The sequence below is a fragment of the Lutra lutra genome, chromosome 11 (assembly GCF_902655055.1).
Source record: "Lutra lutra chromosome 11, mLutLut1.2, whole genome shotgun sequence".
Lineage (NCBI taxonomy): Eukaryota > Metazoa > Chordata > Mammalia > Carnivora > Mustelidae > Lutra > Lutra lutra.
The window spans coordinates 89,773,191-89,790,303 of record NC_062288.1 but is presented as its reverse complement, the minus strand read 5'-3'; the positions used below and the strand labels follow the sequence as shown (position 1 = coordinate 89,790,303).

General features: G+C 43.3%; 1 protein-coding gene across 3 annotated transcripts in view; it reads right to left on the bottom strand.

Annotated features, from left to right (window-relative positions):
- Positions 1 to 17,113, bottom strand: part of EXOC4 (exocyst complex component 4) — a 755,957-nt gene that overhangs the window by 110,870 nt on the left and 627,974 nt on the right. For all 3 annotated transcript variants that reach the window (XM_047694109.1, XM_047694108.1, XM_047694110.1), the window contains exon 14: positions 3,702 to 3,880. In XM_047694109.1, the coding sequence (XP_047550065.1) occupies positions 3,702 to 3,880 (179 nt within the window). The remainder of the gene's footprint in view (positions 1 to 3,701; positions 3,881 to 17,113) is intronic.

Below are 17,113 nucleotides of genomic sequence, written 5' to 3'. Positions count from 1 at the left end.
GCAGTCTATTTTTAAAAGCTACACATCTCTAAAACAAAACCATTAATTTTCAAATTGAATATACTCCAACAATTTTTACGTAGGTCACATTTGCTGAGAATTTTCTTAACCAGAACAGTTCATCTCAGAGTCTTTGTTTAGGATTCGTACACACAGCAGAGAGTACAAAGGGCAGATGCTTTCCTGCATCTGTACGACAAGGTTGACATTGTGATCCACGGGGACAAATATGTATAAACCTAGATTCTGAATGTCCAGTGCTAAATATGATCCTTCTCAGCTTCTCTGCACTAAAACCATGTCCTGAACATAAAAGAGTTCTACAAGGTAGAGCAGGAGACAGAGACTGGGTTGCAGATGCAGAGAAAAACAGAGTCAGAAGACAAGGCTGATACAAAAAGAATCGGGGGGACCCATGAGAGGAGGTCAAGCTGGGTCAATCCAAGGCCTTTCTGGAACTGTTTCTGGAGCTCTTAGAAAAAAAAATGCTCATTTTTGGTCTGGGATCAATCTTGGGGCTGCTGGTGGCCAAGGATGCTGCCATACGGAAAGTGCTTGCCTGAGATGGAAAGCAACAAAGAGAAAATACCAAGAGACGGAGGAAGGGATACAGAAGGGCTGGGAGAGAGTGTGTGTGTGCACAAAAGAACACGCATGTGTAAGCATGTCTGGGACAGGATGCTATCTTGTAAACCTGGATCCAGCCACACCTGAAGCCTTTGATTTACCAGTTTTATGAGTCAGTGCATTATTCTTCCTTCAATGTGTCTGTTTCTTTTAATGGAAAGAAGCCTAAGTAGAACAGGAATGAGGAAGAGGAGGGTGGTGGGGGATACCAGAAGAAATGGAACAGGAACCAAGGATGGCAGTAGGACGAAAGCAAGAGCAGTGCCTTCGATGTAGTCAGGACCTCTTTGAGGCGTGGAGACCCTTTTAAGTGCAAACAGACAGAGTGACATTTAGGCAAATGCTAAAAGAGACAGAAAACTTATCTTTGAAGAAATGGTCAGCGTTCACCTCTTGGACGATTGGGCATCCACGCCCGGCCACTAAATTGCAGTCCTCTCTTCTGTGTGACATGGGATGTTTTGGGTGCGTGACCGTCATGCTATAATGTTTGGAAAGACGTTCTACTATGGAAATCATTTTCTGCAAATTTCCTCTAGTCCATCAACACAAACAGCTTCATCATTCTATCAAAGCCACGCATCTCCCAAAGAGTTAACAGAACGTGGAACAAGAAATAAGCCTAAAATCTTCTTTTCTGGATTTCTTCCCATCCTGCTGAGTATCCCTGAGTGCTAGATAAAAGGCTGGCGTTTTGTTTTCTTCGTGTTACCTTGTCTCCAGATTTGGAAACACTTTTGTGGAGGTAATCACTTGGTTCGCTTTTCAAAGGAATAATAAAGAGCTTATCCCTTATTCCCTTTCTAGAGTCACACTGACACGGAGCAGTCAAAGTAACCCATTACCAGAGACTTCCCTGCTTTGCTCAAATTATAAACATCAATGGGCATCTCTCCTGGGAATTCAAAGAACAGATGAGTGTGGGTGAGCCAAGCTTGCTGTTCGAAGGATGAACCAGGTTTGCTAAAGGTTTTGTTTTAGCAAAGACAACATAAGTAGTGATTACGGTTCACTTGGGTTTTGTACTGATCGTCAAAATGCTGACAGTCACTTAAATCACTCACTGGGTGGAATAATCACCCTGAAAAGAACGGGGATAGTACAGCTCGTATTATAAAATGGAACTGAATACAGGAAGATGAAGTAACAACGGGTGTGGTAGAAGCGATCTTTGTCAGAATAACAGAGATGATTAAAGACAAGAATGAGATATCAAGTGTACTGGGTACTCTCGGTGACATGAACACACAGGCAAATCATGCAATTACAAAGCTGAGCATAACTCAGAGAACATCTCTTTTTGAGAAGAGCTCGTGTCAGGTTGGCCTGTGTGCATCACCCAGGGTCTTTCGATAGAGCTTCTGGACCGTTTTGCTTTTGCAAAACCCTTTTCACATGGACAGAACAGAATCTGGAATGCTGAGCCACTGGAAATAAGAGACTGCATTATGAAGCATTAGATGTTGATGGCCTGCAAACGAGAGGACCCCTTCCAGATGCCCCTAGTCAACGGACCCCAGGCAGCCCTGCATTTGTAGGGGTCAAAGGAAACTGGGAAAAACAGCACATGTGGTCCTTTTACAGAACTGTTTATTCGGCAATTAGCAAAAGGGAAATGAGCTCTGACTTTGATTTTTGGTGGAGTGGGGTGGGGCTGGGAGACAAACTGGATAATTTCGGCCACTGTGACAGACTGCCTGATACTGACAGGATTAGAAAGTTGAGGGCCTTTCAAGGATATCTCCAGACTCGGATCTGCTCAGACCCCACACTGTGTCCAAATTACCCTCTTCTTACAGATTCTGAGACTGAATGTGTAATTTTAGCTTCAGATAAAAAGTTATGTTAAATAATAAGCATAAAAATAAAGTATAAATGAAAAGTAGTATTTGAAGACGTCTTCCAAGCAAAGTATATCATTTTGCTCAAAGGCTCCCTTCCTTCTGTCCATTTCCCTACACACAACTGAGTTTCAGGAGAGCTACAGCATCAGTGAGAGGCTGGTGAGCTTTCAACGGATTCTGAGCCTCTAGGGGGTGCGTATTTCAGGGAAGAATTGACCCTGTGAGCTTCCTCCCCACCTCTTCCATCTCCAGGCTGGAAGCCGTGGGTTAACCAAATCATGACTTTTCAAAAGACAATGATAATAAATAACTTACTCTGAAGTTCACAGCCCAAACAATGCAGGCTTTTTCGTTCTCATTATCTCCTAACAGTTAACTCTAATATCAAGTTCAAAGCTGATTCTGTTTCTTTCATGTTACTGCTGTTGTTTTACTTTTTTCCTGCTGTTTATTTATGTATTCAAATCTGTCAGCACCTTTATTCCTTCTTCCTATCGTTTTTTCTTTGCTTCTATTTTAACGGCCTAACACATACTTCTGAACTCATGCTTTTGATGTGCCTTAAAGTATTTATTTTATCACCAGTGAATAAAGTGTATGTGCCCTAAAGTTTTCAAACTATTTTTCTCAGAGTCATTGGTCCTCAATAGAAAAAAGTTTCCCGTTTTTATTTCATATCCTATGCCTGCCATTCCTTGAATTCTGTAAGTTCTCTCTCAGCTTATCCCTTTTCGGGAATCACTGTTTTTTCTCGGTGTCTCTACTTTCTAGCACCTTCGTCACTTCTATTATTCTCTTGTTGGACACTTTTTCATTAGCTTTATGACAGTTCAAGCGAAAACATCAGCTGTGTGCTCAGCTCTGGGACAGTTCTATGCTTGAGAAGTTGTAAGGAGGACGAAGGCACTGTTTTCTGTTCTGGAGACACAGTGGTGCATTTTTCCACGATTTTATGTTTCGAAGGTTTAGTACCAAGCTATGGTGAACGTGAACCTTTTTTGGCTTTCAATGCTCCACACAGGCAAGTGGAGATTACTTCTGTTAGCAGGATCACAAAGTGAGAGGTGCAGCCTACACAGAGTTCTTGCACAGATCTAGCACGGGCTACATGTCCCCACATGAGGGGTGTCCCAAGTTGTCGGGACATGTATATGCACCTGTGTTTCAAATGAAACTACCCAGTCTGGCTTCTTCCGCCATCCCCACAACCGTTGCCGTATAGGTACTTACTCTGGGACGTAGAAAGATTGGAGAAAGCTGACTTTGTTCGACCTGCTAGCCACTCCAGGCTTTCATGCATGTTGGCCAAAGCTTTGAGGTCACTGACATCACGGAGGATGTCTTGCGGAGGGATTAGCTTATCTCCCAGGTTCCCAATAAGGACTTCTGACTCCTTGCCAAAGGCTGCCCTAAGAGACAAATCAGAAACATATTTCACATATAGCATGGAAAAGAGAGGGGTGGGCAATACCGTTTTAGGCAGGGTTGTTAGTATTTCATAGCATGCTATCTTTCCCAGGTTTACTATTGGGAGAAAACTATCATATACCTGCTTACAATTGTTCCAGTAGGAGAAAGACAGTTCTTAGAAGAATGAAGTTTCCCTGATGCTCATACCTTCAACAGGAAACAGCATGGGGCCTCACCTAGACAGTGATGGTCCCTGGGGATGGCTTTGATGCCCGCTCTCTTGTGGCTTTTTCCTTGTCTCTTCTGCTATGGACACTGACCAAAAGCTTAGGGCATGAAATATGTATATGGTTTGAAGGTTATTGTGATAAATAAAACCACCAAGTTAATCAGCTAGAAATGTTTTAAGATGTTCAAAAGCAGGGACACCAGGGTGGCTCCAGTGGGTTAAGCCTCTGCCTTCGGCTCAGGTCATGATCTTGGGGTCCTGGGATCAAGCCCCACATCGGGCTCTCTGCTTGGTGGGGAGCCTGCTTCCCACCCCCCTTCTCTGCCTGCCTCTCTGCCTGCTTGTGGTCTCTCTCTCTGTCAAATAAATAAAATCTTAAAAAAAAAATGGTCAAAAGCAAAGAGGGTCTAGTCTCTTTAAGAGAGCAGATTATAGTTGAGATGGATGAGAGGCCTCCTTCATTCATTCCCTGACTTGTTGTAAAAGGGATCCAAAGCAAACTACAAGGCAGTAAGGTATGTACTATTAGAAAAGAGAGACCAATAAAAACCAATGCTGGATCCTTTCACTGACTGGAAAAGTAAAGTTGGATGGTCTGCACACAAAAGCCAGCATGCTCATGATATCTGGTGGGGGGAGGCTAAAAAATGAAGTCCTGTGGGGTCACAGGAGGAGGGAGTTGGGAGGGCCCCTGGAGACCATGCAGTGCCGCCACAGCACGGAGGCAGAAATGGAGGCTCAGAAGGTGAACCGTTGTGCCCACATAACATGCGAGTGGCAGAGCTGGGACTGTCTAATTCCCACAGTGCCCTTCCTTTCAGAAATACAGAGGGCTGAAATGACAGAAGACGACTGAGGCTGCTAGGGAGAAAAATCTTGTCTTTTAGGGACGCAGAGCCGCTGCCGGTGAAGGTTGGAACAGGCACCTGGAGAGTTCTCTTTGAAAGTCCCAAAGCTTTTTAAAACTCAGAACACCTTAAGTGAGCAGAAACAAAGGCTTTATTTTAAGGAGCAGGAACCAAATTATGTTTCAAGCCAGAGGTGAGGAGTAACAGGTGACAGAGTCAGGATAATGCTTCATCGCTGGAGCCCAGCATCAAAGCAGACGTTCCATGTGGAGAGAAACAACGGCTGTGAATTAAAAACTTATTTAAAAATGTGTGTGCTACCGAGTAGTGAGTCCCCATGAGGCTTCTTATTTCAACGCAGGGTTCCAGTTTTTTTAAGGAAAAGTCATCCTCGAGTGACTGAGTTGGGTAAGCTATGGTCATGGAGGCAACAGAGACTCCGCCCAGGAACCGGAAGAGCACATATGAACTTGACTCAGCGGTCTCGCGAAAGGTCTTGGGGTGGAATCCTAAAGTCTGCATCTCTAACCAGTTTCAGAAAGCACGCTTTCGTTGAGTACTAAGAGTTAGAGCACAGGCTTCTAAGTCACCCGAACCTAGTGCTGAATCCTAACTCGGCCATTTACTGCTGGAGATCTACTGTCTCTGATCCTCGTTAGCTGGGGGTGAGGGTGTTGACCTTGGACGAAGTAATATAAACATCAGAGGGGACTTCAGAAACCTTTACTGGGACAATTTCAGTAATTCCAAAAGTAGAGAGAATGGTAGGATAATCTCGCACAGGTCAGTCTTCTTTCACCTGTCTTTTTCCACACCCCACCCCTTTTGGAGGATTTTGAAACAATCATTCAGGTGATGTGAGGTGCGTGACTCAGTGCATGGAACTTGGTGAAAGCCAACAAGCTGTAGTTATCATCAATCTACAGGCTGTTGAGATGGCTGGTTTATTTGGCGTCAACCCAGGGTAATGCTACAATGAATGAATGAAAATAGACAAGTGATCAGAAGTAAGTCAATTAGATCTCAAGGGCTAGTTTTGCAAATGGAACCTCGTAGCATCACAGCAAATGTCACCATGTCTCAGAGCCTGGATTTCCGAGAATCTTCAAGAGGTAAATTACTGTGATGGAAACCACTAATTCCCTGCCCAGTATCCATCATCCCGTGCCTTCTTAGGCAAAGGACGCTGGGATTGTCAGCGTCCAAAGGACACTGGGGGTCAGCCGTGTGTTCAACTTCAAAACAAAACAAAACAATCCCCTGCGCAATTTCCCAGCCCTTCTTGTAGAAGTGCTGGTCAATGAGCTATAAACCAAAATCAGTAAGTGGGCTTCCAAGAAAGCCCTTTTGAGCAATCTCGGCTGGCAGGGACCTCTTGTGCCCCCTGCCTTTCTGGAATGCAGTTATGGCAGGTGAAGCTGTAATAGTGCTTCTTCGAATATCAGATGACCTTGAGTATGAGAACAATGCTGAGAATAATGGAGCCAAAGATTAGGAGGGCATGGGGGCCCCCACGCCACCATGGAGCTGCAGTGCAGGCCCAGACAATGCGCTTCTGGGCTTCGTGTCACCGGAGGGACAATAAAACCCTATTTGTTTCGGCCACTGCGATTCCAAGTTCCTGCCACTAACAGCTAAATGCAATTTCTAACTGACACAATGATCGAATTAGCATAAATGATGTCAACCTCGGAAAACTTTCCCTGAATTTAGATATCCCTAAAATCAAGTTACCGGGAAAAGCAAAACAATGTCTCCTTCCTGATTTGAGCCCGGCAGACAGTTCTAGCATCTTCTCTGTGGCTGTCATTCAGTCAAGCTGTAAATATTTAGTTTTCTTAATCTGTCCTTATATATCAACTCTCCCAGCCACTTAATCATCTTTGATAGATATAACACAAAAAATGCCTCCAAGCCGGGTGGTTAAAAGGCAACAGGGGAGGCAAACAGCTTTGAAAAACAGGCTCGGAGGTATTTTTATGCGTGTAGGTGTAACCCTGGGTGGAATGTGACAATCAAGACAAATGTATTTATGTAGAAGTCTAATCTGCTTGTGGGGGGATCTCTGGGCCTTGGGCAAGTCTGCGGTGTGCTTCCTGCCCTGGGTGCCTATCCCATTTCCCTTTGGCTCACTCAGATTTGCTTAACCTCCTCCGACGGGAGAGCAACAGACTGAGAAAAATACAAACCGCCTCATGTTGAATACACAGGACACATCTCATTTGACAGGAATCCATAATCATCCCCTAACAACCTGGAGAGAGCACGGAAGCCATGACATCGGGAATAAATGATTGACAGTTATAACCACTTCACACACACACAAATCATTCCTTGGAGGATTTGTGTGTGTCAAAGAGCTTGGTGGATGGTTTTTATGTGTTACAATAACCTTAAGGGGATGGCTTTAGCTGCTTGACTATAGATCTTTTCTCTAAACCTTCTAATTTCTTAAATAAATTATGGTATATCCACACTATGGAAAACTACGCAGGCATTAGAAATTATATAGTAGAAAACACTTGATACCATAGAAAAATATTGGCTATGGCTTATTTTTAGCTACGATCCCCAGCTGAGTAATATAAGCTGTTATATAACTATATGTACTGTAGGATATTAAAAAAAAAGATTATATGTCTACCTAAACTAAAAAAGGCCGATGTCTACATTCCAAATGCTAACTGTGTAACCAGATCGTGCTTGGAGCTTTTTTGTATTTTCCACATTTTCTTCAAAGAGCATGTTTACTTTTTAATTAAAAAACAAAACTTGGAAACCCTACCACAAATGAGAAAATGTTTCGAAGGGACACATCAAGAATTTTAGCACGGAAAAAAGGAGGATGTGGATGTTACAGTTACTTAAGCCACATGGGGAGGCAATGGGTGGTTGGCTGGTTCGGACCGAGGCTCCAGGCTTGCTCAAGATGCCGTCACTGTCCGACACAGAGGATCTCACTGCCAGAACAACGACGGCCCAGCATCTGGGCCAATGCTGTTTCTCTTTCTAGATCTGAATTTCTACATACTCTTCACCTTCTGCTGCTTCTGCAAGCCCATTAATGAAGGAAGACATTACATATATTTGGCTGACGTGGGCAGCAGAATCATCATTACCCTGAGAAAGAGGAGTAACAGAAATCCAGATGGGACAGGCACTCAGTCATGGCCCACAGGTCATCGGACGGAGCTGGGAACAGGAACCGGAACTCAAAACTTGTGTGGGCCAGCTACCGAGGCCCGCGCAAGGAGCCCCCTTCGCCAGCGGTAGGCCAACATGCTCACGTAGATGCCTATAAAAAAACTACAGACGTGTCAAACCTGTGAGGCTTAATTTTAGCACACAATTATAATCTTTAAGGAGCTTGATCTGACAAGAATTCATTTAAGAGATTTTTGCCAAGAGTGTAAAACCCGTTTAATTTAATTTTACCACACAATTATAATCTTGAAGGAGGTCTATCCGACAAGAATTCATTTAAGAGAATTTTGCCAAAGATGCTGAAAATTGTCTCCATTTAGTCTTTAAATGGTTCTGTTATCGGCTGAAATCTTAGAAAGGCCAAAAAAAAAAAAAAAATCTGCATCTTCAGCAGACTAAATGCACTTAGGAAAGAAACATCACAAATAATTTGTTTCAGAATGACTGATCTGCAGATCTGGGCTCTGTTTGGTCCCATGCCATGTACATTCACATTCCCTTGCTCTCCCCTCAAATCTCCCCCAGTCTCCCCCGTGGCTTCCTATCACCCAGGAGCCTAGGAAACCTGCCGGAGCGCACTCCCCTCTGATGTGGGACCAAGCGCGGAAGAGCAAGGACCAGCTCAAAGAGCAAACCTGACTCCCACAGGCTTCTTCCCTCTCAGAAGGGGCAGTATTGTACCCACCGCTGTCACAGCCACTTAACAGAACCGCTTGCCTGTTTCTACTAGCACCACTGTCAGATTTCCCCAAGGTCTTATTGACAATCCTGCTATCCTATTCAACAGTATTTCTGGCCATGAAATTTCTTTTACAGGAAAAGAAGCATAAGGGAGGGCTGATGTTCCCGGAATGCCCTTCTCGTTGCTTAGGCCATCCCCCCGGAAGGAGCTGGCCTGACAGAGGGGTGCGATGGCCCCTGCAGGATTCAGCTAAGGGTCCAGTTGGAAGCTAACACTTACCAGGCTGGAGTGCTGGAGGGCTTGACTCAGTACTCCAACCCCTTCCCCCCAGGTACCCCCAACCCCTGCCGCCATAATAAGAAAATACAGGCCTGGGAAGTTAGGAATAAAAGCAGGAATGGCCCTTCCTCTCATGATTATAAACAGTTACAGAGGTTCAACTCCTGCCCCCTCCCCCAACTTGGGGCTAGGTGGGTTTTCAGGTATTGGGGAAGGAATGTCTCCCTGGGCAGTTGCAACAATGACTCCATTAAAACTGGTAGCAGAGGAGCGGCGCCTGGGTGGCTTAGTCGGTTGGGAGGCTGCCTTCAGCTTAGGTCATGATCCCAGGGTCCTGAGCCCCATGTCAGGCTCCCTACTCAGCAGGGAGCCTCCTTCTCCCTCTCCCACTCCCCCTGCTTGAGCTCTCTCTCTCTTTCTGTGTCAAATAAATAAAGATCTTAAACCAACAACAACAAAAAACTGGTAGCAGAGATGGCCATCTGGCCTTTTGGCCTTCTCATCACTGAACCAACAGGCCGAGAGGGCCAACTGGGATGCCAAGGGGTAAGTCTGTGACTTCTACACTGTAAGTGCAGGCAGACCATGTCAGATTCACTGGGATCCATCTTAGTGTTTCTATGTCCACGGTGAAATTAAGGGAAAACGCAGGGCAACCTGATAAAGGCAGGAATGCTAAGAACTCAGCTCTTCTAGGAACAAAGGCTTATTAGTTTAACACATACAGGTGGTGACCTCTGTCGAGCTGAGGTGGCAGCAGAGGCCAAGAGTGCACAGTGGGACGGGCAGGTAGAAGAAGGAGGGAAGAAATAGCTCCTGCTGCCTAGGAACTGCGTGGCGTATCTATGCATACATCAACCAACAGTTTCTTTTGGTTTTCCACTTTCCTTACTAGTTTTTATTTGTAGTAAGATCTACATAACATAGAACTGATCATTTTCACCATTTTTAAGTATACGGTTCCACAGCGTTAAGTATGTTCACAATGTGTGACCATCATCACGACCTGTTTCTAGATCTTTCCCATCAACCCAAACAGAAACTCTGTGCCCATTAAACTTTCCCTACACCACACACCCCCGCCCACCCCCGCTGCTGAGTCCCTGGCAACCCTTATTCGAGTCTGTGTTTAGGAATTTGTCTATTACATCTCACAGACATGGAATCATACCATACGTGTCCTTCTCTGTCTGGCTTATTAACATGTTTTCAAGGTTTATCCATGGTGTAGTATCAGAGACTCATTCCTTTTTTAAGGCTGAATAATATTTTGTTGCTATGTTCATACCACATATTGTTTATCCATTAATGGCTGATGGGCAGGCTGGTTGTCAATAATGCTTCCATGCACACTGGGGTACTAGTATCTATGCCTCTGCTTTCGATTCCTTTGCATACATATGGAGAGGTGGAATTGCCAGGTCATATGGTAACTCTGTGTTTCTCTCTCTAAGGAACTACCAAACCGTTTTCCACAGTGGCTGCACCATTTTACATTCCCACCAGCAATGCATAGGGGGTCCAATTATTCTACATCCTTGCCAAAATTTGCTATTTGCTGGTTTTAAAATTTCCAATTAATTTGTAAATAGTAGCCATCCTAATGGGTTTGAGGGGGTCTCTACCCCACTATTTTATATGAGGAGCTGGTAGTGATCAACTTCCCAATTTTTCTTTTCTTCTTCATCTTTCTTTCTTTCTTTTTTTAAGAGATGCAGAGAGAGGTCTGGGGAGAAGCAGAGGGAGTGGGAGACATGACCACAGAGGACAGTGGCAATCCTAGACTTGAGATGAATACAGTGAGTATTGGGGAGACAGGGAGGGAATGCCTTTATATGATGAACAGCACTTGATATCAGGCAGAAGTATAAAGTTCTAAAATACGGGCGTAAGGGTGAGAATGGATAGAGAGCAACACAAGGGGTAAGACTAAAACTCCTGGGCCTGTTTGCTTTAAGATCCATTCCTCATCTTTCCCTTGCTCTGATCTGTACTGGGGCGAGGCAGGGGCTGATCCTTGCAGCCTGCTTTCCAGGCTCCCAGCTGGGTATGGACACTGGGAGGCCCTCGACGGGAGGGACACTGAAGGGCAAAGGGAGAGGAGAAGGCAGGGCATTTATCCCCTGCCCTCTCTGCCTTCTGGGTCATGTCTCCAGCAACAGATGCATCTTCTTGGCTCCACTCCTACCCAGCTGTGGTGTACAACATTCCTCTGTCCTTTGGCATTCCAGCTAAAGGGAGGGGAGTGGCTTCTTGCTCTTGCTAACCTGTGGGTTATCTGAATGTTCCTGGTCCATAGGCCCTCATTAGAATGTATAACCAAGTCCTTACATTAAATTCTCTCAGAGGTAAATAGTTGACATTGTTTCTATTTTCCACGTTAGACCTTGACTTACACGTTAGATCTAATGACGACGTGTGGTCATATTCATTGCTATTGGGGACTGAGTCAATTATTTGGCATGGGAATTAATTAGTCCTGTCGTATGAGCAGACAAACTGAGACATGTTAAGGTGACCGGTAGACATCACTTAGCCATTATCTGTCAGAGCCTAAACTGATGAAGGTTATAAAAAGGTCAGGTCACCTACCTAGATTCCTAATAATACTGACTGATTCTATTGAGATGTGACAATGACACATCCATTTATCACTTCTGCTTTTTACAACTGCTCCATCTTCAACCCTTTCAAAACTTAATTCGTCTGCGTCAAAAATAATGGGGCTAGCACGCATTCTGATGGGTTCTTTAATCAGGTTTTCAAAAACTGTTTTTCTAAAATGATCTTGGCTAAATCCTCATAAATAAGAATAAAACAGCCCAGTTATCTTGATTACAATATTATTTCTTTCCTCCTAGAAACTGCTAAAACTCATCCCCAAGTCTATCCTTCACTCATTTTCATGCGTGTGCATTTCATCACACACTCTCATGGGAACAGCTATTTTTCACATTTAATAAGTAATTGCTCCTCTTTAGAAATTTGTCTCTGTCTATAATCACAATCAAGGATTTTTTTCAGTTGCTTTCTTTGCCTAGCGTCCCTCCGCCATGTAAAAACTTGCATTGCTCTGGCCTGGCTGGATGACACAGAGCCGTCCACAGCTCTGTGCAGGGACAGACCAGGAATGAGTCCGGGAGGGGTGCGAGGGTGTTCTCTGCGATCACGGTGAATAGATAAAATATCAGCAATTTCTCTGCCCCCAGGTCCTGCTTGGGGCTTAGAACAATATTGGTTTATTGTTCTTTTTCTCCTGGTTGCAGGGAAATTGTAGTTTCTGGGTTTCTCACAGAAGACAGCCAGAAAAATCAATCAAGACCATCAAGGGGGTGGGGGTTTGATCACCAGCTCTTTCTCTTGTTTCTTTAAATCAGCTCACTCACCACAACAGGCACAAAACACTGGATGCATGGATTTATGACATTCTGGTCCTGAGAGGGGAGTTGGTGTTAGTGTAAAACAGTGGTTCTTGTTCTGGCTATACATTAAAAGCTGAACTAAAAAAGTGTAAACAAAATTCCCCATGCCAAACTCCATCTGTGAAAACTGATTTATTGGTCATGGGTGGGGCTCAGGCATGGGCATTTTTAAAAATAATGGCTTTATTGGGATATATTTCCTATGTCATAAAATTTGCCCATTTAATATGTGTAACTCAAAAGTATTAATCACAGTTATGTCATTATATATAATCACAGTTAATGGGACCATAAGACAGTTTAGAGCATTTTCGTTACCGCAAAAAGAAACCCTATACCCATTAGACTTCATACTTATTCCTGACCCTTACCCTCCAGCCCTAAGTAAATGCTAATCTACTTTCTGCCTCTATAGAGACAGACATTCATATGATTTATACTCATATAAATGGAATCACACTATATGTCCTCTTTTGTGACTGGTTTCTTCATCCCTGTCTAAGCCTGTCATAGTACTTCCTTTTTTTTAATTACCAAATAATATTCCATTGTATGGATATACCATATTTTGTTTACACATTTATTGGCTGATGGACATTAGGGTTGGTTTCCATTTCTAGGCTATTATGAGTTTTGCTGCTATGACCTTTCATGTATAAATCTTTGTGTGGTTGTATGTTTTCATTTCTCTTGGGTATATACACTTAGAAGTGCAACTGGTGGATCACAGGGTAACTGTCTATAACCTTTCAAAAAAATGTCATATTGTTTTCCAAAATGGCTGCACCATTTTCCATTTCCCACTAGCATATGTGGATTCCAATTTCTCTACATCCTTGCCAACTCTTGCTATTATCTCTCCTTTTGAAAATTCCAGTCATTTTAGTGGACATAAAGAAATACATACATATACATATACATATACATATATATATTTTAGAGAGAGCATGTGTGCCCAAGTGGGGGGGGAGGGGCAGAGAAAGAAGAAGAGAGAGAATCTTTTTTTTTCTTAAGATTTATTTATTTATTTGACAGACAGAGATCACAAGTAGGCAGAGAGGCAGGCAGAGAGAGAGGAGGAAGCAGGCTCCCCACTGAGCAGAGAGCCCGATACGGGGCTCGATCCCAGGACCCTGAGATCATGACCCGAACTGAAGGCAGAGGCTTTAACCCACTGAGCCACCCAGGTGCCCTGAAGAGAGAGAATCTTAAGCAGACTCCCTGCCAAGTGCAGAGCTCGACATGGAGCTCGATCTCACAACCCATGAGATCAAGACCTGAGCTGAAATCAAGAGTGGGACGCTTAACCGATTGTACCATCCAGGTGCCCCGAGGAAGTATATATCTCCTTGTGGTTTTGATTTTCATTTCCTTGACGGTTAATGGTATTTAGCTTCTTTTCATGTGTTTATTGACCGTTTTATGTCTTCTTTAGAGAAATGTCATTTCTGATGCTTTGTTCATTTTTTAATTGGGTTATTTGTCTTATTATTATTGAGTCATCCATTCTTTACTGGATATATACTAAGGATCTGTGCCATTAGCAGGGCTCTGTCCTAGATCCTGTGGTGGGGGCAAAAGCCCCTAGGATGATTTCCTAGTCCACTAATATGCCGTAGCCCAGAGTTTGAAAAACATGGTGTTAAAGTCTGCCTACCTCTGTAACGGTGTTTCTTGGCTGGGTGTCCCAAAGATGGCAGACGTTGACCAAGCATTTTATAGAGAAACTAAAACACACAGAGGAAGATGTGAGCATTCGCTCATTGCAGCAAAGGTGGGAACAGAGCCAGTTCCTGTCCTTAGTTTACTAATCAGGGCCACAGCCACCACTGTCCCTCACAAGTCACAGGAGCTTTAGGATTTCACTTTGCCCAGGGATTCCACAGCCCTCAGTCCTGCTGCCTCAAGATATACAAAAACTGCTTCTTATCAAGGAATTAGACTTTCTTGAGCACTCCACTCTCAAGTACTGCTAAAGCAGGGAGACATACACACATCTGTCAAATCTGAGTGGAGTCCCTTCATAATAACAGGCACCTTTCTACTTTGTAAAACCAAGTCTAATCACAGAGGTCCTTAAATTGGAGAACCTTCTCTGGCTGTGGTTGGGGAGAGAGATGTGATGATGGAAGAAGGTCAGAGAGTCCTTTGAAGGTGGAGGAAAGAGACCAAGAAATGAGGGCAGCCTCTAAAAGCTGGAAATGGCAAGGAAATGGAGTCTTCCTTAGAACCTCCAGAAAGGAGTGCAATCCTGCTAACACCTCGGTTGTAGCTCATTGGGACCCGGGTCAGACTTCGAACCTTTAGAACTGTAAGAAAATGAGTCTGTGTTGTTTTCAGCTACTAAGTCTCTGATAATCTGCTATGGGAGCAATGAAAAAAAACCTGAAAATATGTGGTAATGACGTGCACATGGAGAATGCCCTTATTGTTGAGAGATGAATGCTCATATGTTTAAGGATGAAAGGTCACCATGTCGGTAGCCTACTTTTTGATGGTCTGGCAAGAGACAAGTTAAGTGCATTTATTTGGTGAGAACAGAGTGGATATGGCAAGATGCTAACAGTCAGTAAACCTAAGTCAAAGCCTACAAGCATTCACTGGATGGTTATTTCAATTTTTCTGTGAACTTATCATTGAAAAAAAGTTTAAGTTCAAAAAAAAAAAAAGAAGCGAGGAAGAAATGGATAATTGTTGTGCTTTTCAAAATCACTGCCCAAGTTTGAAAAAACTCATGAACAGGGCACCTGGGTGGCTCAGTCGCTTAGGCATCTGCCATCGCTTCGGGTCATGATCCCAGGGTCCTGGGATGGAGCCCCATGTCTGGCTCCCTGCTCCACAGGGAGTCTGCTTTTCCCCCTGCCTCTGCCCTTCCCTCCCCAACCCCCCAACTCATGCACGCTCTCTCAAATAAATAAATAAATAAATAAATAAATAAAATCTTTAAAAAGATAAAAAATAAACTCATAAACAAGCTCTAAAATCTTGTTCTTTTCTCTGCTTGAAACTGTATCTCCATCCTACTGTTCATTGGAATTTTAATATGAGTTTTTAGTCATTAGCTTTTTTCATACTTCTCAGCAATAGACAGTCACGTATACAAATGGACAGTTAATATTTTTATGTCAAATGACCGTAAGCCCTGTTAGCGACAACAAATCTGGATTGGCTCATAGCAGCTTTGTAACTGGTCAATAAACATACCGCAAGTAAAAAAAAAAAAAAAAAAATCACTGCCCAAAACACTTCTAGGACAGCAGTCTCCCAGGAATCACTCTTGAAGTTTCTTCCCAGTGCATTGAGTTTCTGAGAATGAAGGCTTCGTACAGGGTATAACATAACACGTATGATGAGACTTTAATGTGCCGAATTAAAAACTTGAACAATATTACAAAAGCAATCAGAACTCTCACAAACTGTCTTTGCCATTCTTATTTCAGATCCGAAGAGATAAAATTTAGAATGACGGCCACTTATGTTTTGACATGTTTAATCTGTGCAGGCATAAATGCATAATTTCTTCTGTCAGTCCATCTTTCTCCCCTTGTATATGAATTCTGGAATAGTTTATGTGTTGTATTCTTATGGGTGAGAAAAACTATTATGCTCAAATAACTTTCTTCTCGAAGAAGAGGGCTTGGAGCCACCAAGGTGACGGCAGAGCAAAGGCACCATTCTGCTAAGGGCAATTTCACCTCTACGTGGGTTCCCTGTCTAAAAGACAGACACTAAAGGATCACTTTTTTCATCATGAAGCCCATAGAGGCTGGGCTGCTAGCAAAACACTAGGGTCCAAATAGTGAGTCTCCAATTAGAGGCCAAGATTCTAATCACAGGTCACTAGAAGTGACCGGGTGATAGGTCCAAATACACAATGGGAGACTCATTATGTAAAAACACAAGACAACACAAGACAAGACAACACAACACAACACACCTCTGCTCCTATTTGATTTGGAACTGTGTAAGTCATATGACAAACAATCCCTTAAATTTTTTCTGTAATTATAGTTTCATCATTTATCTTCTCCAGCAGCATGATGTTTCTTCTTTTGCCTGTGTTACTAACAATATATTCTATACATTAAACAGTTAGCTTTTTAAAATTTCTGGCTCATTTCCAGTCACTAATATAAAATTATGACTCAGACTGTAGGCAAACAGCTAAGTATTTTCACCCAGTTATGGACTGAAGTGTATTCCCTACTCCTGAAATTCATGTAGTGAGGTCCTAAACCCCAAAGTGATGATATTTAGAGGTGGGATGTTTGGGAGGTAATTAAGTTATGAAAGTGGAGCCCTCGTGATGGGTTAATACCCTTATACGGAGAGACATGAGAGAGATGTGTGAGGGTGTACCAAGATAACGGGCCTTTGAAGCCAGGAGGAGAGCTCTTATCAGAAATTGAACTGGCCGACACCTTGGTCTTGGACTTCCTAGCTTCTACGACTGCAAGAAAGAAAGTTCTGGTATTTAAGCCACCCAATCAATCTACAGTGTTTTGTTATGGCAGCCTGAGCTGACTAATACATACCCAATACTCGGAGACCCATTCTATGCTATCCTT